The 14,027-nt window shown below is 35.3% G+C and overlaps 1 protein-coding gene across 10 annotated transcripts in view; it reads left to right on the top strand.

The window, feature by feature from the left end:
- Positions 1-14,027, top strand: part of PSD3 (pleckstrin and Sec7 domain containing 3) — a 769,411-nt gene that overhangs the window by 694,748 nt on the left and 60,636 nt on the right. For all 10 annotated transcript variants that reach the window (XM_059155883.1, XM_059155885.1, XM_059155884.1 and 7 more), the window contains 2 exons: positions 9,897-10,054; positions 12,638-12,782. In XM_059155883.1, the coding sequence (XP_059011866.1) occupies positions 9,897-10,054; positions 12,638-12,782 (303 nt within the window). The remainder of the gene's footprint in view (positions 1-9,896; positions 10,055-12,637; positions 12,783-14,027) is intronic.

The raw sequence follows: 14,027 nt of genomic DNA, 5'->3' as shown, positions 1-14,027 counted from the left end.
ACTATAATATGGGTTATAGTTTTCTGACACTAAAATTGCTTACCTAACAGAAAATTAGATGAAAAGATCCCTCAGTCTCCTTTTAATTTTTAAAATTCTACAAATAACCAGTTGTCAAATGTGTAATTAGTTGAGTGATGAGCTAAAACATGCCTTCATTTCATATGCTCTTACTCCTCACTTCCCATGTGTGTGGAAGCATAGCACTTTATTTGCTCCCTGGGAGAAAAAAAAGACACTGAATGATTTTTAGAAAGCGACCTAACCAGAAATATTTAGAATTTTTTAAAAAAGATAGTCATCAAGTTATTAAAAAACTTTTAATGCCTTTTTAAAAATCAAGGATTAATAGACTGTCTAGGATCCAGTTTGCTTTAATTATTAACATTTTTATTAATATCATCAGAGTTTCAAACAAGAATTTGTTCTCAATTTTTTCAGTCTTTATTGTCTCAGTGGATATCAAGACTATTTCAACATTGCTTTAAATTGTTTTAATTAGGTATACCAATTTTACCTATTTAATAAGGTATGAAGTGAGTATTATTTTGAAAACTGGAATCTGAGAATCTTTTCAGTTGATATTGAAGAATTTCTGTTGAGATTTGGTCACTTCCAAATGGAACTTTATATTTACCTGAGAATACAAGGTTTCAGACTGATACCAGTTTTTTGTACATATGCAGATGATTTCTGTGTTAGTGTATTATGATTCAACTTTGTAAGATGTTTAATTAACAAGGCTCTTGGGGGGAAAAATAGAAAGCTTTTCATTCCATACTTTAAAAAAAATTTTTTTTAATATTTTATTTATTTATTTGACAGAGAGAGAGAAATCACAAGTAGGCAGAGAGGCAGGCAGAGAGGGGGGGGGGAAGCAGAGAGCCCTATGCGGGGCTCGATCCCAAGACCCTGAGATCATGACCTGAGCCAAAGGCAGAGGCTTAACCCACTGAGCCACCCAGGTGCCCCTCATTCCATACTTTAAATGAATTTAAAATAACATAAAATCAACATTATTGGTGCTTAATAGGGTGGTGGGATGCTCTAATGAGTCACACTAGATAAAAAAGTTGTATATTGCAGCTGAACACGGAATAAGAGTAACATGTTTTTAGGCATCACTGTCACCTTTCATTTGTTTGAAAAAATGGATAGTAGCTAAATGTTGTGGAATATTTTCTTTTCTTACAGAAACTTTCTTGATTGCATTTATTTTGCTGTTTCATATTACAGTTTGCATAGCAAAGACTCTTAAGTTTGAAATAGTTTGATGATAATTTACTTCTTTCCCAGTTCCATCACTTAAACACTCTCTTCTACTTTAAGTGATGAAAAATAAAGATGTCAGAATAAATCTGTAGGATAAAGTCATTTCTTTTTATCCAGTTGTCAATCCTGGTGTTTCCATTCTCACCCTGGAATTTGCTCATGTTTTATGAACTGGGAGCTTCAATTTCTAGTGGGAGTTCAGAATGCCAAGCATACTTTGTTTTTTTATTAGGTTTTTTTTTTAATTGGAATGTAGTTGACATACAATATTATATTCATTTCAGGTGTACAACACAATCATTCAACATTTGTATACATTAGGAACTGATTACCAACATAAATCTGCTACCATCTATCACCATACAAAATGAAAAGGCAACATACTGAATGGAGAAGATATTTGCAAATTATACCACTTGTATGGGATTATCCTAACTATGTAATGAACTCACACAACTCAGTATCAAGAGGTAAAAAATCCAGTTAAAAAATGAGCAGAGGACATGGGTAGACATTTCTCCAAAGAAGACATATAGATGGCCAATAGACACATGAAAAGATGCTCATCACTAATCATCAGGGAAGTGGTAATCAAAGTAACAATGAGTTTTACACCTGTCAGAATGACTATTACCAAAAAGAGAGGAAATAGCAATTGTTGGCAAGGGTGCAGATAAAAGGGAATTCTTGTGCCCTGCTGGGTGGGAATGCAAAAAGTTGATTTTACTATGGAAAACAGTATAGAGAGTCCTCAAAAAATTAAAAATAGAATCATCATATGAGCTAGCAGTTCTACTCCTGGGTATTTATAGAAAACAAAAACACTAATTTGAATAGATATATACACCCCAAGTTCATTGCAACGTTTTTTTACTACAGCCAAGATATGTAAGCAACCTAAGTGCTCATCAGTAGATGAATGGATAAAGATGTGTGGTGTGTGTTTGTGTGTCTCCGTGCCTGTGTGTATCCATACATATAATTGACTATTACTTAGGACATACAAAAGAATGAAATACTATAATTTGCAGCAACATGAATGGACTCAGAGGATATGATGCTAATTCAAATTAGTCAGAGAAATACAAATAGCATATGATTTCACTTACATGTGGAATCTAAAAAAAAAAAACAACAAATAAAACAGAAATAGACTCATAGATACTGATAAAAATCTGATGGTTGCCAAAGTAGAGGGGGTTGGAGGGGTGGACAAGCCAGGGGAATGGGGGTGAAAAGTACATACCTCTGGTTATAAAATAAATAAGACAGGCAGAACTGCCCGGCTAGCTCAGTTGGTAGAGCATGAGACTCTTAAATAAGACAGGCAGATACAATGGATAACATAGGGAATATAGTGCATAATACTGTAAAACTTTGTATGGTGATAGATGGAAGCAGATTTATTTTGATAATCTTATATATGGCAGACTATTTTAAATTGCTAGTGGCTGAAGTTCCAGTACATTGTAAAAGGACTACATCTCCCCATCCCCCCCACCATGTTTTTATTTTTGATGTCTCATTTTACATCTTATTGTTATGTCCCTTGACTAATTATTTTAGGTCTAGATGATTTTACTGCTTTTGCTTCTAACCTTCATACTAGCTATGTTAGTACTTGATCAACTACTTTTACTGTATGTTTACCTTTAACACTAAAATTATTTCTTTCATATTTATTTTTCTTGTTATGGCTTTTTGTGCTAAAGAAGTCCCTTTAACATTCTTGTAAGACCAGTTTGATGTTGATGCACCTCTTTAGCTTTTGATTTTCTTGGAAACTCCTTATCTCTCCAGTTCTGAGTGATAACCTTGCCAGATGAAGTATTCTTGGTTGTAGGGTTTTTTTCCTTTCAGTACTTTGAATATATTGTGCCACTTCCTTCTGGACTGTAAAGTTACTCCCGAAAAACCACCTGGTCATTGTGTGGGGGTTCCCTTGTATATAACTAGTTGCTTTTATCTTACTGCTTTTAAGATTCTCTTTAACTGTTAACACTTTGTTTATTGTATGTCTTGGCATGAGCCTTTTTGGGTTCATCTTGTTTGAAGCTCTCCATGCTTCCTGGATTTGGTCTGTTTCTTCCAGGTTAGGGAAGTTTCACCCATTATTTCTTCAAATAGAGTTTCTTTTCCTTTTTCTCTTCTCCTCCTGGGATGCTTTTAATATGAATATTAGTATATTTGATGTTGTTCCATGGGTCTTTTAAATAATCCTCATATTTTTAAAATTCTTTTTTCTTTTTGCTATCATAGGTGATTTCCACTGTTTGTCTCCCAGATCACTGCCCCATTCTTCTGCTTCATTTAATCTGCTGCTGTTGATTCCCTCTTGTGTATTTTTCATTTTAGTTATTGTATCCTTTAGCTCTGATGATTCTTTTTTATACTTTCTTTGTTGAAGTTCTTATTGTGTTTATCCATTCTCCTCCTGATTTCAGTGAGCCTCTTTATGACCATCACTTTAAACTCTTTATCTGATAGATTGGTTATGTCTGTTTCATTTAGTTCTTCTTGGGTTTTGTCTTGTTCTTTCATTTGGAATATATTCCTTTATCTCTTCATTTTGTGTTAACTTTCTGTGTTTGTTTCTGTGTATTAGGTAGATCAGTTACATCTCCCAGTTTTGAAGGAGTGGGTTTATGCAGAAGGTGTCCTGTGGGGCCCAGTAGTGTAAACTTTAGTCATTCAAGCCCTTGTGTTGGCAGTGTGAACTCTTCTCTTGTAGCTGGGTCAGGATTGGCAGACTCACTAGTTTATAGGACTGTCTCAACATGGTTGTCTGTGAGGCTTGGCTATGACCACTGTAGACATGCTGGTGAGTGGGGTTGGCCCCTAACCCATCTTGCCAAGCATTCTGGATGTGACTGCTGCAGGCATTCTGGTGTGCTGGGTTGGCTCCCCATATAGCTAGCTGAGAGGCCTGGCTATGACAACTGTAGGAGTGCTGATGGGTGGGATAGGTTTCTGATGCAGCTGGCTGTGAGGTACGGCTATGATTGTTGCAGATGCTCTAGTGTGCAGGGGTGGCTCCCTAGGTTGGGGTCACTAATGCCAGCCGAGGCCACCAGCATGTTTTGTGGGGCAGGGAGCCACTTGGGAGGGAATGCTGGTTTGGGGTAAGCAGTTTGGCAGTTTAAGTCCACAGGCAAATGTTAACATTAGGTGAATGGTGCTAGCCCAGTAGATAGAGAGTGTCAGAAATGGTTCCTGCCAGCACCCCCCATCCCCAAAGAACATTCCAACAGATTCCTCTCTCTCTAATACATACCGTAAGATTAGTTGATGTATCTCCTTCTCTGTTAACCCAGGCACTTTTGAAACTGTTGTATCTGTGCTGGAACTTGGAGCAAGTGAGTTATGTGTGTGCCCCTTAAGTCCTCCCAGATCCAAGCCCCACTGATTTTCAAAGCCAGACTTCATGGGTGCTTATCTTTCTGATGCAGATCCCCTGAGCTGTGGAGCCTAATGTGTGTCCTGGAACCCTCCATCCTCAGGGAAGGCCCTCATTGGTTTAGAAATCCCTTTTTCTGTTGCTCAATGAACCAGGAGTGTAGTTCTTAACTAAACAACATCCTGCCCCTCCTACCAGCTCTTTATGGATTTTTTTTTATATCCTTAGTTGTGTATAATCTGTTCTTCTATTCTTCAGTTTGTTCTCAGAGATGGTTGTCTATAAGTAGTTGTAGCTTTGGTGTATTCATGGGAGGGGATGAGCTCAGGATCTTCCTTTTCCAGTATCTTGATCCTCTCCTATTTTGCCTTTTTTTTTTTCATGGTAAAGTGATATTACTATTAACTACAAAATCAGAAGTTTGTGAGACTTAAAATTTCTAGACTTCGGTTCCATCCTAACTATATAGATCTTGTCTACCATTTCTGTCCTGTGCAGTATTTTCCTTCCAATATAAGGTAAACTGGCAGTGTATCATACTTTTGGAGACTGCTGTAGAATGGAGTCTTCTTCTGCAACAATGGTACAATTCTCCCAAGTTTGATAATTACTGTTTGCTTTTACTTAGAGCTATAATAAATGTTACATTTTAAAATCCTTTGCACTTTTAGAGCAGTCTAAGAATGTCATCCTTTAGGCTTGGTTTTAAATGAAAATATCAGCAGATAGAGGATATGTTCTAAGAATATTTATATTTCTCCAAGCTCAAAGGCTTAAATCTTTCATTGTTAATAGCTATCAGCTGGTCTCCTGTTTCTTATTCTACCTATAGCAGTTTGTTAGACATCATGATATAGGTAGGAGTTTAATAGATAAGAGCAATTGTAATAATCCCGAGAGGTATTTGGGGAATGAGAAAAGATGAAAAACAATGACAGAACTAACATCTGAAGGTTTGTCTAAAGAGGAGATAATGAAGAAATGCTCAGCAAGGTAGGAGAGAAACCAGGGATGTATTTTAATAGAAGCAAAGGAAGAATTTAAAAAATATTGTTGACTTCTTTGGGTGCCATATGATGAGAACAGACAATAATTTATTGAATTTTTCAATTAAGAGGCCATTGATGATCTTTGCCAGAGGATTTTCAGTGGAGCATAGAAATGAATTCCAGTTTGCAATGGGTTAACAGGTAAACAAGAAATCAATATATAAAAACAGCTAAGATGGACTTGTAACTCATCTAAAAGAAAAGAGGTGATACCAGAGAAGGGAGCAATATTCAGAAGAAGCTATAAGAGACTTGGAGTGTACTTTTAGGCTTTGGGGAAAAAGCCAGAGGATCGTGGATAATTAAAAATAGAGAAGAATGATAATAATGAAATAAGCTCATAGGAAAGGTCAATGGAGGGTTAGCCTTGAGCAGGATTCTTCTGTTTTAGGAAGAAAGAAAACAAAGGTGGTCACCAAATATTGGTATGTAAGCAGGAAGTTTTATATTTACAAGTTTGACCTTATAAAATACAAGGTCAAACTATAGGTTACTAAGAAATTATTATTGGAAAATAGACCAGCTAGCATTTGAGTGGTTACTATATGCTGTGAACATTGAGTTTTAGAAACAGTACCTCATTTAATTTCATCATACAGTTCTATGAGGAAAGTATTATCACTGCTTCTCAATCTTAGAAAGTGAAGCTTAATAAGTTTAATTAACCTATGGTCATGAAAACATTAAGTATTATATTAGAACTAGTCATTTGAACTTAGAGAGTTCTAACAGGGACCTAAACTCTTAACTACGGTTGTGCTGAGTCAGGGGGTGTTGAAAAAACTGCAGAATATTTGGCAGAATGCAACAAAGAAATTATCATGGATATGTGAAAGAATTGTCAGTTGGAAATGTGTACAACCATAGCTGTAGACCATAAATCAATGCTGGCACACATCTGCGCATCTGAGTTGAGTATTTCTAGTAACAGTTAGCAGCCCAAGTGAATAATCATATTAGGGTAGGAATTTTTTTCATTCCGAACTGGGCAGATGAGAATATTAAGGCATAGCCTAGAAAAATTTCCTAAATTCTGAGAATAAAAAGAAATCTCTGTAAGACTCCTAACAGAAAATACAGTAATAAAGGGAAAAAAGAATCAGACTAGCATTGGACATTTATAAAGCTGGAAGGTAGAAGGCAATAGAATAGCATCTATAGGTTACTGAATAGAAGAGAACTGCAACGAAGAGTTCTATACCTGTCAAAGAAAATGGAAGACATTTGGAAATAAAAACTAGAGTGTATCATTCACCTGAAAAAAAATAGTTGAAACCTAAAGATAGAAGAAAGATAGAAAGTAAGTGAGCAATTAAAAGAATAAGGAGAGACTCAGTAAACATGTAAGTGCGAAGTTTTCCTGAAACAGAAAATACATAACACAAGGTAATTTTAATAAGATTGCAGAACAAACATAATAAAGTATTTCAGCAAAGTTTAGAATTAATGAGAAGGAGGGAAATTAAATGATTTTAAAAATCTTATTCATGTGGACTGTTAGTAGAGAATTAGAACATTTTTATGGGAGAGAGAACCTTTTAAGTTTTTATGTTATATAACTAAGCACTACTGGATAAAGAACATTTTAGAGTAATAAATAGCACATCATGTAAGAAAGGTAACGGTCATAAGCCTAAATACCTCAAACAACATAGCAGCTAAAATGTGGAACAAAAACTATTAGAAATGCGAGGAGAGCTTAAAATACAATGTAGTGAACGAGGTCAGTATATTTGCCTCAAGAGGATGAACTTGTAGAAAAAATGATGTAAGGACATAGAGGGATTGAATCAATAAATATAAAACACACATCCCTCAGAGAATAATATTTTTCTATATTCCAGGGAACATCAACAAAAATCAAAGGTTTGAAAACCTTAACAAATTTTGAAAAAATAACAGATTTTACAGAGTGCTATAAAATCTCTGGTCAGAAGCCAATAAAATTAGAAATATATAATGATAAATAACTAAAACCTTAGGTATCTTAAACTTAAACATTCTGTTTGACATGACTAAAATCAAAGAAGAGATCAAAAAATAAAACTGCAAACTAGGGAACAATGAAAAATACTTTTTATTCTAAAACTATTTGCAACCTGTACTCAGAGGAAAAATTCTAGCCTCAAATCCTTTCTTAATTAAAGAGGAAATCAGAAAAGCAAAAGAACTAAGTAGTCCTCTTATTTTTTTTTAAGTAGTCCTCTTAAATTAAAAAAAAAAAATTAAAAGAAACTAGTGAGAAGGAATTAAGATAAAAGGCTACATCATAGACCTAGACATCAAAAATGATACACAGAAATTTCTAAGGTGATCCCTATGCAAATTCCAATATCCAGGGTGTTAGAGATGAGTATGTATGCAAATGGAGGTAGCATATAAATTCTCTGAAGATAATTTTGGCCCTGGTCTTTTACACCCACTCCCCGTTATTTATCTGCTTCAGATTCCTATATGGAGGTAAGTGGTTAACATGAGTGGATGTTCAGCTATATAGGGTTCTGTTGTAGCACAATCATGAGGTTGAAAGGGAGCTTTACCTCTAATTGATACTCCGTCCTATAATGACAGTTCCCCTGGGAGGAGATTTGTGAATCTTTGGAATGTTAAGTCACTAAGAAAAAAATCTCATTTAGAGAAGACAAGACCCCAAAACGTAGCTAGATTATACCTTTATGCAGTAATGGGAATTGTAGAACAGATAGGTATAAGTATATTGTATTTATTTTAAGATTATTTTTTATTTTCTTTCTTCATCATGCCATTCTGGATAACTGTCATTGTCAACAGCAGTTTTTTTTTTTTTTTTTTTAAGATTTTATTTATTTGACAGACGGAGATCACAAGTAGGCAGAGCAGCAGGCAGAGAGAGGAGGAAGCAGGCTCCCTGCTGAGCAGAGAGCCCGATGTGGGGCTCGATGTGGGGCTCGATCCCAGGACCCTGGGATCATGACCTGAGCTGAAGGCAGAGGCTTTAACCCACTGAGCCACCCAGGCGCCCCTCAACAGCAGTTCTTAATCTCTGAGGCTTAATAAAATAGATTTGTTGCAATTTAAAGTAGTAATTTCATCATTTAATATTATAAATTTGGGTAATCTTTATATTCCTATTGGTATTCACTGTGTATTTTAAGGTTTTCCTTACCTTTGTCTCTCAGAACTGTCACTGGCTGATCATTATAGGATCATTTGTTTCTATTGATTTCTCCCTCCGTTTGAATTAATAGCAATAGTATGTTTGAATTGCTTGATTTGTGGAGGGTTTGGGAGAAGGAAGTAGGAGGTATGACAAAGTGTCATTGTTTTTATGGAAATTTATAAAACCAGACTATGATAAGAGAATAGATAATGTCTTCCTTTTAGGATTTTTTTTTTTTTTTAACTAATTAGAAGGTAAGAAGAAGAGTGTGTGCTTATTATCTTTTCTTCACAGAAATGTAGGTTTATTTAGCATCATGTCTGACAGATTACAGGAAAGGGAAAGAAGGGACCTTACACACTAGAAAACATTTAAAACAGTTCATAATGCCTACTGTATTTAATTGCTTTCTTTGAAGTCTTTTTTTATTCTAAGGGATCTAGGGAAACTACTAAATATAAATGTATGATAATAATAATCAAATTTGCTTTAAATTCTCATTATTGTACTAGTTGGAATTTTTGTTGTTGTTATTTTGGAGGGAAGCCGTACAGAAAACCTTTATAAATTCTGTGAATTGTGTGTAATTCATTCCTAAAGATAAAAGTGCATCTGCACTGGACACCTTCTGTTTTATATAATTTTATCCATTTTCCCAATTTATTATAATATAGCTAAGCTTCTCCTGAATAGTAATCTGATTTTCCTCTTCTCTTTCAAAGAACAGCTAGAGGAATCATTTTTTTTTACTGTTCATTTTCCTTTGATAATATTGGACTCAAAAGAAAGTGTCAAGAAAATACAATATCTTTAGAATAAAGAAAACAACAGCACGGTTTACACCATCAGTGTAATTCTGTTTATGGGTATCTGAAGTAGCAAAGAGTTGTTTTTATACCATGGCACTTTCTTCATGCACTTTCATGGATTTTCTCATTTCTTTTCTTTTAGTTTTAGAGGGGTTTTTTCCCTTATCATAAAAAGAGGGGGTGAAATCTGAACATGATCTTGTCTTGGTTTTCTTTGTATCCATCTATAGGATGAATATAAACCAGAAAAGGCCCTGTCTGAAGAGGATTTGAAAAACGCCGTGAGTGTGCATCACGCGCTGGCATCCAAGGCCACAGACTATGAGAAGAAGCCGAATGTGCTTAAACTTAAAACTGCTGACTGGAGGGTCTTGCTTTTTCAAGCCCAGTATGTTTCACTGGTTTGGTTTCATTTCTTAATTTGCATAGCATCACCTTATACCAAGGCATAGAATCAGAGCCTACAGGGGAAATTGAGTTGGATTCAAAGTCATTAACTGGTTCCCCTAGAGAGACAACTAAGAAACTGGAATCAAAAATAGAAACCATGGGTTCCAGTTTTTTGTTAGCTACAAAGTAGCCCTGTGACTTTCAGTCAGCCACTTATACCATATCTAGAACTTAATCTTAATCTAGAACTTAACTTAAAGGTTGTGGTGTACAAATTTTATCACACAATAAGTAAAATAGACCTAAATTCAAACCACCATTTCCTAGCTCTTTGTCCTGACATGTAATTTAACCTAACCCTGAACCTTAGCTTGTCACTAATGCAGATGATAATGATTTATCTCACAAGGTTCTTGTGAGAATTAAACGAAATCAAGTATATAAGTACTTCCTACAGTGCCTGGCACATAGAAATTGTTCAGTAAGTATAGATTTCCACTTTGTTCCCTCTCTGGCTCTTCTCTCTCCTTCTGAGCTCTAATAGTCTGTGATAAAACTAGAAGAAAAAGATAAAATTATGTTGTGGGCAAGGAAATGGAATAGATTGCCAGTTTAATAAGGGGCCCATGACAACCTTCAGATTAGAAGTGGACTTCTTCACATGGAGAATTCTGGATTTGTGAAGTGAGAAACTGGATTTTCAGAACGGAGCCTCTAGAACGGGAATTTTTATAGGAGCACATAGCATCAGTGTTAATTTTGTGGCAGTGTTAATTCTTCATGGGATGCTTTCCACAACCTACCTGTACTTGACTTCAGAATCACTCTCAACAGAACCCCACCAATTGATCACAGTTGGCACTGGTCTTAAAATTGGACATCAAGATAGTGAGCACAAGTATCTGCATGCTTGTTGATCATAGCAATGTAAGATCAAGAAAAGAAATTAGAACAACAGCAGATACTCTGGTGGCTTATGAATGTTGAATTTGCCGAGGTATGAAATTGCTGACATCAGGTGAGGAGGAAGATGTAAGGAAATCCAAGTTACACAGGATTTTTTTTAGTGTGGGAGTAAGACAGCTTTAACACCACAGAGGGAATCATAGCCAGATGTATAATTACAGCTATTAGTCATCAGAGTCCTTCAAATTATTCTATTCCCCATTTTTTTTACTAAAATACCAAATATGATAACCAAAAATCTCTAATTACTTCAGACAGAATTGAATCAACAGAGCCAGAGAAATCAGATTAGAGAAGCATATGGGGTGCAACGAGGAGCTGATTTCTAGAGTGGTCTCTCAGAGTCATCAGTAAAGGAAAGGATTTTATGTGGATTCACGTTTTGTCCATTTTCTGTTTACTGATTATATACAGTATATAATATATACATATATATATATGTATATATATATACAGTATATACAGTATATATACAATTATCCTGGCTCACAACTATTTCTCCAATTTATGAATTCACAAATATTTATTAAGTGCTATCCGTGCTGGTCTCTGCAAATATATAACATTCAAGTTAAAAGTATATTAATGACATCAGATGATTTTCACATCCTGTCAGGTAGATTTTTAACATCTGATTAATCTCACCTGGGTTAAGTGTACAATTCAGTTATTTTTTAAAAAGCATATTTACAGAATTGTGCAACCATCACCAAAATCCAGTTTTGGAACACTTCTGTCACCCCAAAGAGATCCTCCATGACCATTTTGTAGTCACTCTGTGTTTCTACCCCAGCCCTAGACACCACTAATCCCCTTTCTGTCTCTATAGTATTGCCTTTACTGGACTTCTCATATACATGGAGTCTTATAATGATATATGTTTGGCTTTCTTCACTTACCACAAAGTTTTGGGGGTTCACCATGTTGTAACATATATCTCCACTTCATGCCTTTAGTGCTGAGTAGTGTTCCACTGTATGGATGTATACCACATTTTTAAAATTCATTCACTAGTTGATAGACATTTAGACTGTTTTCCCTTTTGGACTCTTATGCTTTCAGATACAAATCTTTTTGTGCCTATATGTTTTTATTTCTCTTGGGTGTATACTTAGAAGTAGAATTGCTGGGTTATATGATAAACCTATAGTTAACTTTTCAGGAAACTCAAAGCTGCTTTCCAAGTGGGTGTTGCCTCTTTACATTCCTTTTAAATTCTATCAATTTGTCCCTCAGTTGGATTTTAAAATTGAATTATGTGATTGGAAGAGATGATTAAATTTTTTATTTTTGACTCAGCTTAGTATCAAAGTAAGGGGTTAATATTTAATATCAAGTTATTTTGCTTCTTTCCCCCTTTTGTATCCTTGAGGAATAATCACTTATACTATAATCACTATACTATAATGATCATGGGTTCCAGGGCCTCTTATTTCCATGGTGATTGCTGTTGAAAATGTTAAATCTCAATGAAATTTTGTCAGGAATTAATTATACCAAGAAAAATAAATAAATGATTTTATGTGCCATTTTAAATTGGTAATAAGAAATGGGCTAGGTGTGATGTATTTAAGATAGAGAAATAACCTCATGTAAATTTATCTGTTTCTCATAGGAGTCCAGAGGAAATGCAAGGGTGGATAAACAAAATTAACTGTGTTGCAGCTGTATTTTCTGCACCACCATTTCCAGCAGCCATTGGATCTCAGAAAAAGTTTAGTCGTCCACTTCTGCCTGCTACTACAACAAAATTGTCTCAGGTTAGTTATTTTGATAGTGCTTTGACTTTGGGAAAAAGTACTTTATATAAAATAATCTTATTAACATTTGATTGGAATAATACTACACATTTTGACAGCAAGGGTAAGCCCTTGCCTTGGAAGGTGTATTGTATAAATGGGGCAAAATGTAGTGTACTGGGTTTTACACTTCGTATTGGAAGCTGACACAACTGAGTCATGGTGGGTAAAACACATCGTTGGAATATGTTTCAAATGTTTGCTACTCAGTCATAGGGGATTAGTTTACTCTGGTTTTATTTTTTTTAATTGAAGTATAGTTGACACACCACATTACATTAGTTTCAGATGTGCAGCATAGTGATTTAACAACTCTCTGAGTTATGCTCTGCTCACCACAAGTGTAGCTCCCATCTGTTCTCATACACACTATTACAATTCCATTGACTCTGCGATCTATGCTGTACTTTTCATCCCCGTGCCTTACTCATTCCATATCTGGAAACCTACTCCTCCTATTTTCCTTCATCCGTTTTGCCCATCTTCCACCCCTCCTCCCCTCTAGGAACCATTAGTCTGCTTTCTGTATTTATGGGTCTCGCTCTGCTTTTTGCTTATTTGTTTATTCATTTGTTTTGTTCTTTAGATTCCACATATAAGAGGAATTATATGGTATTTGTCTTTTTCTGTCTGACTTGTTTCATTTAGCATTATACCCCTCTTAGGTCCATCCATGCTGTTACAAATGGTGGGCTTAGGTTTTTGATTTTGTTTGTACTAACAGCTCAGATTTTTTAAATAACTGGCTGGGGTTCGACATCCTGGCTTGAAAACCAGCTTTTTTGAAATTTGTTTATTCATTCATTTATTCGTTCACTTATTTTATTGAACTTTTCCCATATCCCAGGCTGTATTTGATGCTGGGTATTATAAGAATATTCCCAGGGATCCACTATCCACAATACAAAGGGGAAGAGACTTTCCTACCTTCAGGGAGGAGCTAAATGGACCATGTGGGTTTCCTAGGTAATCCAGACAACGTACAGTAGAACAGTATTCCAAATGTAGTCATCTAAGTTTCTCTTTTATTATCAGATTGATCTCTCTCAAGATCATATTTTATGTCCCTCTCCTCCTTAAAACTCTGTTTTGAGGACATGGTAAACAGGCCAGTTTTGCCAATTTTAAACCTGTCTGCAGTTCCCCTATTGCCATTGACTAGTTAAGGATTTTGGAAGGTAGTTTGATGTCCTTGTGAATTTCTTT

Source organism: Mustela lutreola, chromosome 18 (assembly GCF_030435805.1).
Source record: "Mustela lutreola isolate mMusLut2 chromosome 18, mMusLut2.pri, whole genome shotgun sequence".
NCBI lineage: Eukaryota > Metazoa > Chordata > Mammalia > Carnivora > Mustelidae > Mustela > Mustela lutreola.
Note: the sequence above shows the minus strand (reverse complement) of the source record. Positions and strands in the feature narration are given on the sequence as shown.